The sequence below is a fragment of the Takifugu flavidus genome, chromosome 10 (genome assembly GCF_003711565.1).
Source record: "Takifugu flavidus isolate HTHZ2018 chromosome 10, ASM371156v2, whole genome shotgun sequence".
In the NCBI taxonomy this organism is placed as follows: domain Eukaryota; kingdom Metazoa; phylum Chordata; class Actinopteri; order Tetraodontiformes; family Tetraodontidae; genus Takifugu; species Takifugu flavidus.
The window spans coordinates 2,665,677-2,680,437 of record NC_079529.1 but is presented as its reverse complement, the minus strand read 5'-3'; the positions used below and the strand labels follow the sequence as shown (position 1 = coordinate 2,680,437).

Sequence of the window (14,761 nt, the reverse complement as noted above, 5' to 3'; positions counted from 1 at the left end):
GCGGTATCAAAGCAGAAAATCACAGCACAACCTTCTAACGGCCGCAGGGAGAGACGGAATCACACGTTCTGGAGGAGCGTCAACTCCTGTTTTATTGATCTTTTTGAAATCTGCTCCATGTTATTATTTACAGAAATTCAAATCCCTCCCCTCTGGATGACTGGAACCATCCGGACACCAGGATTCAGGACTGGGTTTAACCTTTTGACCTGAAGGCGAGAGACCTGCACCTTCTCATGACCTTTCTGTGACCTTCTCAGTGTGGTCACGTGACTGAACAGTTTTTTTTAAAGTGCCAGTTGGCTTTTAAAGCAATTGTGATCACCTGAAATATGCTGATTCGTCATCATGGGAGAAAAGGAAGTGGTCCGTGGAGCGTTTCCTGTCTGCGCCGCCCCCCCGTGGGCGCGTCTCAGCTACCAGCAGCTGTTCCGAGCTGGCGTTCTCCCCTCCGTCTGTGCCGACACGTCAACAAGCTGTAAATCCTTCACACCGTCTGACTCATCCTCAAAACACGGGCGCGCTTCCCTCCGTCCAGGAAAACTTTATTTTCACCAGATCAGGAGAGGCCCAAAAAACGCTACAGTCTTTTTTTATGTCTCACTAGTACCAAATCTTTTAAAAAATACAGTAATTAACAGGTGTTAAATGAACTACTCGGCTTTGCCAGCTAACACAGTAGCCGCGTACAACAGTAATTATGCATCGCATGATAAACCCCCCCCCCCCGTTCCACTGGGGTAAGAAAAGTGCTCAGGTTAAAGTGGGAGTGAGTCAGTGCAAAGGTGGATAAACTCAGTAAAAATAGAATGTCCATTTCTAGCTGTGAGGTTAAAAGTTTCTGAAAAACAGCCTTTGGACGTAAACATTGTTAAACGCTCAGGGTTCCGCTTGTTACAATGGCGCCCCCTGGTGGGCGAGGCGGGAAGTCGCGGGTCAGAAACGACGCTGCGGATGAGGAAATGACGTCACGATTAGTTAAACTAGTGCAAAAACATTGGAACATCGTACAAAAGTCGACCCCGGTGCTGAGATTTTGAAGAGGGTGTGGTGAGGCGTTGGCGTGCACGCCGCCTACGGCAGTAGAGCGAGCGTGGCGTGCTGGATCCACACGGTCTGAGCTGGTGTGTCGAGTGAGCGCCGTGCCGCTGGCTCTCTTCGGAGGAGCCCCGACTCCTTCGGGAGGAAGGGGGAGGAGCTTCGGGAGTTTCGCCGGGACGCTCCATCCCCGGTTCTCACTCGCTGGGGTTCTTCAGGACGGACGGGGTAGATTCTGTAAAAGTCCTGAGAGCACAGGAAGATGGCGGTGATGACGGCGGGATCTGGGGGGGGGGGGGGTCATTTCACACCTGTCGCCCACCTGAGCGGGTGGAGCGGCCAGCTGGGCTGCACGGGGGTGGGGGCGGCCGAGCTGGGGCTCGTCAGCATGGCGCTGTAGATGTTGGCCGCCACCACCAGGATGCAGAGCAGAATGGGCCCGATGATGGCGCCCTCCAGGCCCAGGTAATACGCGCCGCCTGCCACGGCCAGACCCGTCAGGTAAGGGTGACCCCCCCTGGGACGGCGAGGAGAGGGAGCCGCGGTTATCTCCAGGCACGATGGCGTCTGGTTTTTTTTAAAAATCTGAACAGGCCTACCCCGAGATGTCGGAGTAGATCGCCGTATCCACGAAGTAGGTCGGCAGAACGTGGCAGATGAGCAGCAGCACGGCCTTGACGCCTTCGCCCTGCACCAGCCACAGGTCGCACGCCGCCGGCACCGCCGCCCAGTACGTCCCCAGGAACGGCACGGCGCCCAGGATGGCGGCCAGAGCTAAACGACCCCGACCGTGGGGTTAAAAAAAAAAAGAAAGAAAGAGGGCGACGGAGGAGCAACGCTCACCAGATGGAATGAAGATGATGTTGATGCCGAAGACGGTGTGAGTGAGCCAAGTGTAGAGGCCGTAGAAGCCCGCCATCTTCAGCGAGGCGTCAAACACCCCCCTTTAAGAGAACCAGAACCGACACCTTCAGACGGGTCGGAGCACTCGTGTGTGTGCGTGTGTGTGTGTGTGTACCTGATGGCCTCCTCGACAGACTGGCCAACAATATTGGAGGAGGGTCCCGGCTGGGAGAGGGGCGTCAGGCTGATCACCCATTTGACCGGTTTGTAGTACTCGCCGCTGGAGCTCAGCAGGTAGAAAAGGGTGGTTAGAAAAATGACCTAAAAATGAAACAGGTCCGTTTGGTTTTTCCAGGTGATGCCGTTTGGGGGGGGGGGAAGCTGCCGCGCTGGTTTCCTACCAGACTCAGGGCGAAGTTGAGCAGAGCCGTGCCGCTGTGGAACAGGACGGAGACCAGCGTGGTGGTGGTGGAGAAGAGGAGCCCCACGTTCCTGCTCATCACCACCCACAGAGACTCCAGGATCTACAGGAGGACGGCAGCACCTCATTAGTGGACCTCACCCTGTCCTCCGGGGCCGCAATCCAGCCGGGTTTTCCATCCTCCCGGCCGTAAAACAGCTTTCAACCTTGACCTGGTGGGTCAGAAAACCTGGCTGGATTGCGGTCCCCAAGGCCTGGGTTTCAACCCCCCCCCCCGGTAAACTAGCATGCAGCGCCGACCTCACCGAGAGCAGAGTCTCAATGTTCTCCTGCAGGAAGGAGGCCATGTCCTTCCAGTCCATGATGTCGTCCAGCCAGCTGTGTTGCCTCTGCATCATCTTCGGGCCACGCGGGCGTCCGGAGTGGGTCACGTTCTGGAGGGCGCATTAATGCACTGTGAGTTTGATACGTGCAGGCAGATCCGTTGGGGGGGGGGGGGGGGGGGGCACGTGCTCTACCTTGACGAACCAGGAGTGGTACAGTCTGTCCCACAGCTCCAGGACCTGCTTCTCGATCACCGCCGTCTGGTTCACCTTGTCCCCTAAAATCTTATGCAGCTGCGCACAACAAGAAGGGATTCAATGCTGCCGCTCTTTAACGGGGGGGGGTGGGGGGGCAAAGACCGGCGGCGTCCGTTACCCGCTGCGTGATCCACTCTCTGCCGTGCTGGTAAACATTAGTGGCGGCGGAATTCAGCGCCCTTTGCACCACGCAGGCCTCTGGGAGCCAACTGGAGGAGTGGGGGAAAAAGCGTGGTTATGCGTGCTGCCTCCACAAGAGGGCGCCAAAGAGGACGTGTCATACTTGGCCCATTCGGGATGGTTGGACACGGTCTCGTTGATCAGGTTACTGGTGACGTTGATGATGTGAGCACTTTCATGGTGGACCTGCGGGGGGGGGGGGGGCACAACTGTATAAGAACAAAGCTCAGCGCATCTGGAATGGTGACCGGCGCCACTTACCATGGCGGTGAGCAGCAGAGCCATGAGGATGGTCCCCGTGACCAGGAGGAAGATGATGAAGATGCTGATGATTTTATCCAGAGATCGCTCCAGCCAGACAACGATCTACGGGGGAAAAGGGGGGGGGGGGATGACATCGGTGTGAATGAGGTCAGACCCATGGAGAAACCTGGGTCCAGGGTCCGGACGCACGTGTGCGTGCATCGTTGTGTTTGAATAAAAACTGTGCACGTGAAAAAGGAAAAGGGAGTCAACTCAGGTTTCTCAATGCTCCAAAACTGCTGCGGCCTCCGTTTGTACGTGTTAATGTGGCCCAAACGCCACAACTGGAGGCCCCTCCCACCACGCCAGGCCGCAGCAGTTTAGTCATTTATACACGGTGGAATGATGATTAACGCATGTATTTACAACCAACACTGTGATATTAGTTAGCTTTCCCATCAATGTTTACACTTTCACTCACCATATTATTATTATACCCACTTCATGGGTGATAAAATATTTCCATCACGTTGCTACGGTTACCCAGAAGGCTCAAAAACTTCTGAATCATTATCACTCAATTTTTAAATCTCTGGACAGCCAACGGGAATAAAATTCCATTTTGTCCCATCAGTCCTCTCAACACTAGATGGCGCCAAATCTGAAACTTTGAAGGGTTCACGGCAGCCGAGTGAAAATGGAAACACTTTACAAATAAAAAATAATAATAAAAAAAACAGCGTTTGAAAAGCCCGAAGAAAACATGAAGGAAAGAAGACAGAAAATACTCTTTATGTTTAAAACAGCAGGTCAAATAAAAACTCTTTGTAGTCCGAGCCAACAAAAGTGAAAAGTGGAATTTTGGAGACATTTGAGAAAATAATCCCCACAATTAAAGCCTCTTTTGACGAACCTACACAGAGAAGCTCAGCTCAGCTCTCCATGCAGCAACAAACACACGATCCCAAACAGCCGGACAGGGGAAGATACAGGTGAGGCGGCCGTGGGGGGGGGGGTAGAGATAAGCCCCGCCTCCCCACCTGTAGCTTCCTGTTGCAGTGGGAGCCAGAAGCAGGACAACAGGAAGGGACCAGACAGATGGCAGGATGAGAGTGAATGAGACAAGTGCCACTCCAAGCTACTATAAAGTGTGTTCAAGCCTTCACTCTCTCTCACACACACACACACACACACGCACACACACTCTCAGCACTCTGCTCCTCCAAGTCATTACCTGCTTGTTAAGCCAATGCCAGAGCTTGGGGAGGAGACAAAGAGACATTGGGCAGATTATTTTTGGAAACGTCATTTCATACACCCGTGTGTGAGGGGACGGTTTTGGCGCGTGTGAGGCGGCGGCCTGGCTCCGCACGCCGCCTCGCTGTGATCATAGCAGGAAGTGTGTTTTCAAGGGGGCCATGAGTGCACTTACCGCTCATTTACATAGACCTTGATGAAAAAATATCCATCTTTTTGGCCTCTGAGATTTAATAACAACCCGTTTTGAGGAGGAAGAAGAAAACTACCGGATGCTCCGTGCACGCGGAGGCCGGTCAGAGGTACCTTGGTGTCAACACGCAGCAGGAACTGAGCCAAGCCTTTGATGGGTCCCGGCAGGAGAGCCCCCTCCCGTTCCCGTCCCAGCCGCTCCAGCACCGACCACCAGGTGGCGACAGTCCGCTCCGCAAAGCTTTTCAGGCCAAAGCGGACCACCAGCTTCTTCAGCACCCACACTAAAACAACAAATGGCTCAGACCACAGCACGTGCCTGTGTGTGTGTGCGCGCGTGTGTGTGTGTGTGTGTTACCAGCCACGGGGATGGGCAGCAGCTGCAGGATCCAGAGGTTGAGCCAAATCTGAACCAGTACGATCGCCCAGAGCAGCAAAACGAAGTAGATGTTACTGGCGCTGCGGGAGCTCCTCTCTCTCTGGAACAGCCCGGCTGGGAGCGAGCGGGAGCTCCGGGGGCGCAGGGGCGTCGCGCCATCTGAATATCGAGCAATATTGAGTCATAACCGCCGTCGTGTTACGCGCTGCGACGGTGTCGTACAGGTTTGAGGTGTCTGACCTGCTGCGGCCGTCTCATCGGACTCGCTTTGTGGTTGGAGGTGGCTACAGGAAATGGCCATGTAAATGGTGTTAGCGGCGAACGACAGCACCTGACTCGACAGCTCTCCTGGGAAGGACAAGCGCACGGTCACCGCACGTGCAACAGCAGCGCGTTGGGACCGTTTGTGCGCACGTTTGCCACAGCTCAAACCTTTGGACCACTTTGCTTTAGATGGACGCTGATAAATATGAGCACTAAGAGCACAAATGTCAGGGCTGCGACTATTGACCTACTTTTAGCATCAGGTTAGCTTAGCATGGGGAAACAAGCTCTTATGTGGGGGGGGGGGGGGTGTAAGTCCACGTTTTTACCTTTTCCAGGTGCGGGTGGTTTCTCTTGGGAACCAACAATGATGAGTGTGACTACAATCACAAACACGGGCACTCTCCAGGAGCCAGTGAGAGACACTAAACACACATCCAGAAACAGCATCAGCTGGGCTTTGTTCACTCAAAACCACTCAAACTCCTTCGTAACCTGTGTATCTTTTTAGCAGATGTACAAAATGGGGACGATTTCTGCTAAAAATACTAACGGCGTCTCCGTCCCGCGGCTCCGCTCAACATGCGAGGACACGTCCCACCAAGACACGCAGGGAGACGGGGACAGGGCGCGTCCAAGCAGGCTTCCCCACAAACACTCACCGATGTAGAAGAGCAGGACGGCCCAGACCGGGAGAGCCAGAGCTCGCAGGTAGCGCTCCGTGTGGGGGCTCCACTTCAAGCAAACCACCAGCAGGAAGCCAAATACCACCGTGCACACCTGAGGGGGCAGAAAGGGCAGAAAGGGCAGAAGTAGACGGGATGTCGGGTTACTGGGCCGTCAGGTTTGCTGCTGAGTAGCAAAGAGCAAAGCAAGAGTACGTCTGCGTGGGGATTTTTAATCTGTCATTTCTGTATTATCTACAAATGTCACAGGAAGAGCGACACTCGCTGTTGTCATGGTAACAGTGTTATCGCACCAATCCAGCCGCTACTGATGGCATCAAATGGTTTCACCAGAGATAATCTGGTTCCTTTCCACTCACTCAGAAACAGGGTGAGAACATTTAACCCTAATTAAAACAGACAACGAGCCTGGTTGTACTCAGCCGCCTTGGGCGGTTCAGTAAAAGTGGGATATTTAAAGATCACATTTACTGGACAGTGGATACAGGTTTAATAACAAACCTGAAGGAAAAACACTGACAATGAGACAGTATTCTTCTTTAAAATGATATCCCAGTTCATATCTTTCCCCAAAACAAAACAGACCTAAATGATCATAAGCACTGGAAAATGTGGTGAACCTGAACCTCATTTAACCTCGACTTTGGGCTCCAGCATGTTCCAGCGTGCATCACCTCGGGGGGGGGACACTTGTCCCTGTCCCTTCACTCACCCACACTGTGTGGAAACAGTCCAGCACGGCCCCGATGATCCAGCACACGTGTCCGATCACCACCTGTATGCCAATGAGGCTCCAGGTCAGGTAGAGGAAGTAAACCAGAGGCGCCCCCGCCCCGATAACCAGCAGCACGGTCAGCTTCTCCAGCACCAGTTTACCCATCGCCTCCACCCCATAGTTTACACACCACACTGGCACCAACAGAGTCCCCAGGACGATGGGCGTCCCAGTTTCCTGCAAGCCGCTGAGCCATGAGCGGCCGAGCCGGGCCAGGGAGTGCTTGAAGGGATGGAGGAAGGTTCCGCAGAGGACGGCCCAGAGCAGCGGGCGGAGGAAGGCCTCCAGGATGAAGTAGACCAGCACGGCAGCCCCGCAGCAGATCGCCACGAAGATCATGGCCCCGGTGTTGTAGAAGGCCTGCTTGATGTTTTTGTCGAACTTGAGGGACGACGGGTGGGTCAGCAGCTGGTTCACCATCCCGACGGCCGGCTGGACGCTCTCGGAGAAGGAGACGTAGTGAGGCCGCTCGGGGCGAGGGCTCGGCGGCGGAGAGGCGGCGGCGCGGTCCGGCGGAGCGTCTTCCTCGTCTGCCATGTTTCCAGATTCCACCGCGGTCCACCCTCGGATCCACCCATACGTTGCCCGGATCCACCCACCACCATAGAGGGAAGGAGTCGCGAGAACGGAAGTCCAGCTTGTTCGGTCATGTGATTAATAGGCCGCCTTTAAATAGTATCCGGATGGAAACGGAGTGACGTTTGAACTCAATATTTCTGTAAAAGGGCAACTAATTTGATCTAAATTCGAAAATCCGTAAACTACTGCCACGAGCTGTGATTTATTATTGGACGAAAGTCCAAGCGACACCTCTGTCTTACCTCTGTTCCCATTGGCGTGACATGGAACCGTCACCTGAAGGAGGTAAAAAATGATGTAATTGAAACCGCTTACCCACAAACCTCATGGGAAATGTAGTTTCATTGAGCAAAAATAATAACATTAGGATTGTAGCTCATTACGAGTCGCTATTGTCAATAACGAATTGCAGTAACAACACACATGCAAAAGCTAAATTATGATAAAGTAATCCAATTATATGTTAGTCTAAAAATGTTTTTCTGTTTTAGTTTATGGTGTCCCACAGTGCTCATAACAATATGGACAGCAGACAATAAACAACTCATTAGCATAGCATATGATTACAAAATGTTTGATCAATGAGACATGTTTTATTAAAAGATTTGGTTTTCAACTAAGGTATAACTGTGTCAATGTGGGTTTTTTAATCACAGATCATAAAGCTACAGTAACAGCATCTGGGAGTATTAGCCTGTGTTGTTCTGCATCAAATCAATGGGGGTTCTTCCTCTGCCTGTTATCAGGATAAAAGCCACAATGCTAATAAACTTAAAGAGTCGCTAAATACCAAAACATTAAAAAAGAATGTGTCTTTGAGAACAAAAAAAATACAAAATGGGACAAAAAAAGCTAACAAAATCATCATAGGTGTGTGTGTGTGCGTGTGCGTGTGTGTGTGTATTTAAAACAATATTAATAAATAACCTCCAACACATAACCAAGTGTAGGTTTAAAAGTTTGAATATATAGTTGCTACTGTTATTAAATAGTTATTCATATTTCTGATGCAATGTCTGGTTGTGCAAGGCCCACTGGTACCAGTGGTTTGGATTATTGCTGCTTCGTCATCTTTGCCCTGTTCCATCCGTGGCCTCATGGCGTTCCCATCAGCAAGTAGAAGGTGAGAGCCACAATGAGCAGCAGGCAGAGGGGAGAGTTGAAGGTCTGGTAGGCCGTGGAAGGCATGAAGATGTCCTCATACTTGTAGATGCTTATCATGTGGTCGCTGACCGGCGGGCTGTCGATGTCGTGTCTGGTGATGGAGCCTGTCGCAAAAGATCAGCGGGGGCATAAAAAGCGTTGGGGATAAAAGGCAAGAGAACACAGGGGGCGTAAAGACTGGTGAATCACCTTGGATGGCAGGTCCCCATGCAAACAGGTAGTACCAGGACAGGTGTAGGTCCACCAGCGTCTCCTCTCGGGGGACGTAGAGCGGACGTTTGAAGCGGCAGGTGACCCGGTTGTTCTCGAAAATACCCTCCTCGTCCCTCGCAGGGTTCCTCTTTATTTCCTTCGCCCACTGACCCACGTTGTAAAAGTGGTGTATCCGCACGCGTCCGTTGTCGTCGTGGACGCAGCCCATGACGTCGTCGCCCCCCTGAGGACACGGCCACCCCCCCGGCCGACAGCTCAGTCGGATTTAAAGGTGACACATAAGCGTAAAGGCTCGAGCGGCTCACCATTTTTTTGTCGGAGGAAAAGCCGACGGCCACCCATCCGTCCGTGTCCGCGCTCATCTCGTACTCCACGTCTGTCCCGATCCGACGGTAACTCAGGAAATAGTCGCACGTGTCCGCGTCGCATCCCGGCTTCCCGTATCTGTGGAAAAAATAAAGGAATGTCTGCCTTCATCTAGAGAGAACTGATCCAGATTTTGCTGAGTGAGGCCACATCATGGGCGATAACGCCATCGGGGAGTCGGTGGCCGCCGAGGGACTGACTCCAGCACAGGACCGCTGTCGGGGCGCGACCTCTGACCTTATGCAGCCCTTTGTTACGCCACAATCGCTGACTTTGATCCTGGCGAACGGGTCCACTGGAGGAGCTGTGGGGAAGGGATAACCTGCAGGTGGACAGAAACAGAGTTAATGGCTGGGATTATTTGTTATATTTAGTTTCAGATGTGCGTTAATATTAGCGTCACATCAATATGCCCAAAATTAAGCTCAAGCTTCAGTAAGAACACTAAAATAGCATCATTAGAGGAGAGATCATCAGCGGCATTTAAATCTTATAAAATGGGTCTTAAATTAAGATGACAACCAGAAAACAGCCTGTAAATATGAGACTTTTGTTTACAGGTTTAACTAACGTCAAAAGTTTTTTATTTTTTTTATTTTTGTAATTTAAAGCTAAAAACGATTAAAAACAACAAACCCACAGTTAGAGAGTTGTGTAAAGGATGTGGTGATGGTCATGTTAAACACTTCAAAGGGGTGTGTGTGTGTGTGTGGTGTGGGTGTGGGTGTGGGTGTGTGTGTGGTGTGTGTGTGTGTGGTGTGTGTGTGGTGTGTGTGTGTGTGTGTGTGTGTGTGTGTGTGTGTGTGTGTGTCAGCTGTGACTGCAGGGAGCTGGCCTGGGTACTGACAGGCCTGTTGGTTTGTTACACAGTTAACATGCTTCTGTTTGTCATCAACCGTTTAAATCCTGTTTTATTTCCTTGCTAAAATGCTAAAAACTATCCTACTTCAGATCCACAACATGCTCACCGTCGTCAGGCAGGTATCTGGACTCCAGGAACTCGGAGGCGAAGGTGCTGTAGGAGTCCTTGTGCGGTTCCTGGTGCCCCGGCTCTCCGTGCTCCCCGTGGCCGCCTCGGAGCGCTCCCTCCTCGGTGGGGCTGGACGCGACCTCCGGGCGTCCGCAGTGGACGAGCAGCACCAGCAGGTGCAGAAGCCTCCGCAGGGGAAGCATCGCCATAAAGGTCCAGAGAAACACAAGAGCGATTTAAAACGACTAGAGCGAGGTGGGTTTAAGGAAAAGCTTCCTCAGAGGTTGAGAATCTCGGCATTTCTGCGGGTTTGCCATCGCAGCTCCGACGGAAAGCATCCCCGCATCCTAATTGCCTGTTTGCTCGTTCATTCCGAGGAAACCGGGGGGATTCTGCACCGATGACAGCGGGATTAGGGGGCTAATCCCAGCCGATACCACCCGGATTTGGAATTCAACCACAAAAATCAGATGAATCACACGGACGTAATCGGCTTGTAAACCCGAATTTGGAAGCGGATCCAGATCTGATGAATGTTTAGATGGTTCCCAGCCGTGCACTGGTCGGGTGGAATGGTATCGTCCGGCCTCCCAGTTCCTCTCCAGTCAATCCCAGCAACAGCCAATCAGGAGCCGCTACGTTCTGCTAATGAGGCCCATCCGAAGGATGATTGTTGGGCATCGGAGGGTAGCAGATAACAACTCTGACTAAATGACCCCCCCCCCCCCACACACACACACACACACACACCCCACACACACACACACACACACACCACACACACACACACACACACACACACACCTTTAATCCCCCTAAACTACAACTGAAAATATCCATTTATATACATTTCAAATGCATTTTTGTCACAAACACAAGCTTCTATTAATTATTTACAGCGTGTAGCACCGTAGTAGGGTGAGAACAACCCTTTGTTTCCACGTGCTGTGCAGATTTGTGTACTTGGATGATTTATGCTGCATTTCTGCTCAATAAACCATAAATTACCGAGTATGACAGGATTTGGTTGTTGGGTTGTAGGGCTGTGTTGTCCTATACAGGGATTCCGCTTGATGGCGCTATAAAGCCACACTTTGAATTTCGGAGGCTCGTTTATTGTCAACTGTTAATTAGCCTGCGGATTTTTACTATTCAGCTGCCAAAACCGTTTAATTTTACACCCAGAAAGAAAAAAACGCGTCATCTACATTTTAAAAAAACGACATTAACCCATTGTGTCCGAGTTACATCACGAAATATTGAGTCTTTTTAACCACGAACGGGGGGGGGTGGGTGGTGTTTAAATTCTGGGTGTCTTTTCATGATGTGCTGTGTCTAAGACTGTTTTTAATCACTCCTGCAATACTTTATATTATATATTTTAAAAAGTCCCGGATGAACGTATTTAAAATATTTGTTACATCACCACATACATGAACATGAAATAATGAGATTTTTATTTTATGTTATTTTAATATTATTAACATACAATTGAAATGATTTTGTTTCCTCTTGACAGGCTGTTGTTCCTAAATATGTCCTCTAGGTGGCGGTAATGTCCCACGGTTGCTCGTCTTCTGAAGGACCAAACCCAAAAGCTGCTAATTACACCTCTCTTCATTAGGCTTCTATATTTTTATGCTTTGTTTTTGTTGATAATTGCTAAAAAGTCATGTTTGTAAAATCAGAATAGTGGAATGTGGGTGACATTTCTGTTGAACTAACAGCAAACACCTTCTTAGGTCACTAAAGTTTTTAACAGAACCTGTTTTGACCATCAATCCGAAAAAGGAATTAAACCCAAATGAAACAAAAAGTGTGTGTGTGTGTGTGTGTGTGTGTGTGTGTTGTGTGTGTGTGTGTGTGTGTGTGTGTGTGTGTGTTGACACATATCGGAGGTTCAGTTTAAAGGCGGGGCCCCCCTCTGTAGGGTGACGACCTAGTTTAAGGGTCGGAAGAGGTTAAGTCGAGTTTAAGGTCACGGTTAAGGTTCACTCATGCATTTGCAACGGCTTTTTTCTTTCTTTGATCCTGTGTGAGCACACGTGCGTGCACATACAGAAGTGCGCGACCTTTAACCTTTCCATTTCCTCAAACCATCACTCTGCACACACTCTTCAACCTGATCAATTGCTCCTCTTGTTCTCCATTTTTCCAATTATCCCACATTTATTATCCTATTATTTCCACTCCTTCCCTGCCCCCCCAATACACACACGCTGACACACACACACACACACACACACACACACATCCCTTCCTTCCCAATTACCATTCCCATGTAGGGGGCAATGCTTCCTGGGTAATGAGGGACTTTGGGCGTACCAATCTTATGTTGATAGCCTTATAGGGCCGCTCATTAACACAAACAGTCAATCTGTGACACCCGCACACAGTTCTCCCCCCCCCCCCGCTTCAGAGAGACGGAGCGACAGAGAGAGAATGAGCGAGGGGCTTTATGAAAACAGCAGGAGAGGGAGAATGAGGCAGGGGAGAGGAAGGGGAAGGTGGCAGATGAGAGGTGAGGAGAGGGAGAGGCAGGCACGAGGGTGGGAGTCTGCTAAATGTCAGCGCCGTGTCTCCTGGGCCCAGGAGACACGGCGCTGACAGGAGGACAATGGCCACCGGATCCATTCAGAAACACGGCAGCTGTGAGCGCGCGCCTGGATACGTCTGCTGCTCAGCCGGCGCTGGTAAAGGCGGACCGGACACACAATATGGGCTCTGTGCAACGGGGCTCCGCAGCAATGCCGGTCAATAAATACCTGCACACCTGAGTGAGTCAAGGTTAGAGCGAGGGAACCAGCGAGTCTCCCCAGCCCGTCAGCGATGCAGTAACCACATGATCCTACTGACGGCCCGTTTCCCCCAAACAGGATGTGTAAACCGCACGTTCGACAGCGCCGCACGCCTTCACGGCCACGAAGAAAGAGGAGAACAGAGGATCCTTCGAAGGTTGTGGGTCACACGTTTCAGGGTCGCCTTGCTTGTGTGACTCAAATGTTACAGCCGACACAAAACAGCCCCCCCCCAACTGTTGGCATCATAAATATGCGACGGCATGGCTGCGGCGGCGGACAGGAGTGTGTCTCCTTTTGTCTTCTGCGTCCGCTCCTCTTCCATCCTCAGCGAGACAGAGGCTAAATCACTTATCGACTCAGCACCTCTAACAACGCCGCGCTATTACCCCCGTCTCTAACCCCCCCCCCTCACATACAAACAGTCATAACGCTGCAGGGTAATCTAGCCGCAGGCCCTGGCGCCCGCAGGGCTTCATCTGGGAGGTGTCACACATCACTTTGCTCACAGACAACAATAAGCCGTGTCGGCATGTTCTCCTGCCTGCAGAGCAAACGCATCTCCACCCTGACCCCCCCGTCTTTGCCGTTGTGCACTTATTGTATTAAACTTGCAGGTCTGTGTGACAGCGAGATGCCAACAAAAGCTCCTCTGTCTTCCCCTCGTTTGCGTACGCGGTCCTGCGCCGTGCCGTTTGTCTGCTGGGGTCCCTGTTTACCGAAGGCTGAAGGCTTCCATTGTGCCGATGAGATGTTTGCTTTTGAGATCAGGCGGCGCCGACGAGGCGTCAATCAGCGCTCATTAAACACCTCCTACTCCCGCAAACACACGGGGACACGCACGCACACGTGAACGCTGCGGACACATGGATCCATCCAGCTCGTAAACACGGAAAAACCTAACTTCTGATGGCGACCGGGCCATCCGGGCTTCGGTTTCCTGTCAGCCGAGCGTCTCTGGAAGCCGGTATTGACAGCTGACTTAACATGCTTGTTGTCAGTGGAATTATCCATTAAGCTGTGACACTGCTCACTCTCCTCAGACAGGCTGCAGCCTTAAGCAGTGATTATGGTGTTGGGCACCAGGGGCCGGGGGCCACACTGTCATTAGTCCGGTTAATCAGAACCTTGCTCCGGGTTAAGCTCCGCGTCCTTCAGAGACGGGCTGATGAGCTGAGAGCTGTGCCCGGCCCGCGCCGCTTCACGCGGGCTAACGCGCCTCCCCTGGCCCCAGCTCGCTCCAGCCAGTAATCTATAACTCTCCCCCAGAGCGCAGAGTGGCGGCTCAGCCTCCCGGACAACACCGACGCGCCACGCATGCTAATGAGACACACTCACACACACCTGTTCACACACACCCACGCTTTCAGATGATGCAGAGTTAGCGATCATCGCGGACTTCCTCTCGGTTTGCTCAGCCTGGACTCTGAACATCACATTTACTTTGTCTTTGACACTGTTTCATGGCTGATTTAGCAGCACCACATTGGATTTGAAGACAGTGAAGGGGGAGGGAGGAGGTCGAGGCTGCCATTACTAAAGCAGCGACCAGTAACAAACAGGTACATCAGGAGGACGACGGCCCCGGCTGGTGTCCTGACCCTCAGCCCGCTCTCATCTGCATCAAAATACTAACTCTGGGCTCAAATCCCCTAATATGTGTCACCAACCCGTACGGCTGCGGTGGTGCTGACATTTTCTGGCTCTGAGCAGCTTCTCCAGCTGAGCTGAAGAGGCCAAGAGTCAAGTGGCTCAAGTCCCCTCGCCCTTAGAGGAGTGTGTGTTACTGCAAGGGTGTGAAGGCTCGGCTGC

At 51.7% G+C, this 14,761-nt stretch overlaps 2 protein-coding genes across 5 annotated transcripts; both read right to left on the bottom strand.

The window, feature by feature from the left end:
* Positions 1–66: 66 nt before the first annotated feature.
* tmem245 (transmembrane protein 245) lies at positions 67–7,871 on the bottom strand. 4 transcript variants are annotated; one of them, XR_008952264.1, is made up of 19 exons: positions 6,797–7,871; positions 6,061–6,178; positions 5,728–5,823; positions 5,375–5,482; positions 5,114–5,293; positions 4,870–5,039; positions 4,541–4,564; positions 3,325–3,429; positions 3,167–3,249; positions 3,002–3,092; positions 2,821–2,919; positions 2,608–2,736; positions 2,283–2,405; positions 2,057–2,202; positions 1,882–1,982; positions 1,638–1,812; positions 1,361–1,555; positions 326–1,284; positions 67–209 (listed from the first exon to the last, which is right to left on the bottom strand). XR_008952264.1 is itself a non-coding variant. In XM_057044491.1 (18 exons), the coding sequence occupies exons 1-18, from the start codon at positions 7,394–7,396 to the stop codon at positions 1,253–1,255; spliced, it is 2,586 nt and encodes an 861-aa protein (XP_056900471.1). In that variant the 5' UTR covers positions 7,397–7,871; the 3' UTR covers positions 67–1,252. The 4 variants fall into 4 exon arrangements, 3 of the variants coding, with proteins under 3 accessions (XP_056900471.1, XP_056900470.1, XP_056900472.1); XM_057044491.1 differs by having other exon boundaries at positions 67–1,284; positions 1,350–1,555; XM_057044490.1 differs by having other exon boundaries at positions 67–1,284.
* A 140-nt stretch (positions 7,872–8,011) lies between these two features.
* On the bottom strand, positions 8,012–10,741 carry LOC130532133 (DOMON domain-containing protein FRRS1L). Its single transcript, XM_057044499.1, has 5 exons — positions 10,150–10,741; positions 9,419–9,503; positions 9,121–9,259; positions 8,792–9,038; positions 8,012–8,706 (listed from the first exon to the last, which is right to left on the bottom strand). Exons 1-5 carry the CDS (start codon positions 10,358–10,360, stop codon positions 8,534–8,536), a joined length of 855 nt encoding a protein of 284 aa, XP_056900479.1. The 5' UTR covers positions 10,361–10,741; the 3' UTR covers positions 8,012–8,533.
* Between the last annotated feature and the right edge of the window lie 4,020 nt (positions 10,742–14,761).

Excerpts from the sequence above, each read along its gene's own strand:
- tmem245 (XM_057044490.1), bottom strand. The coding sequence starts at position 7,396 with ATGGCAGACGAGGAAGACGCTCCGCCGGACCGCGCCGCCGCCTCTCCG. Across the intron at positions 2,920-3,001 it reads GAGAGTGGATCACGCAGCGG|CTGCATAAGATTTTAGGGGA; the intron begins GTAACGGACGCC and ends TGTTGTGCGCAG. Across the intron at positions 2,737-2,820 it reads ACCACTCCTGGTTCGTCAAG|AACGTGACCCACTCCGGACG; the intron begins GTAGAGCACGTG and ends TGCGCCCTCCAG.
- LOC130532133 (XM_057044499.1), bottom strand. The coding sequence starts at position 10,360 with ATGGCGATGCTTCCCCTGCGGAGGCTTCTGCACCTGCTGGTGCTGCTC. Across the intron at positions 9,260-9,418 it reads GTAACAAAGGGCTGCATAAG|ATACGGGAAGCCGGGATGCG; the intron begins GTCAGAGGTCGC and ends TTTTTTCCACAG. Across the intron at positions 9,039-9,120 it reads TTTCCTCCGACAAAAAAATG|GGGGGCGACGACGTCATGGG; the intron begins GTGAGCCGCTCG and ends CCGTGTCCTCAG.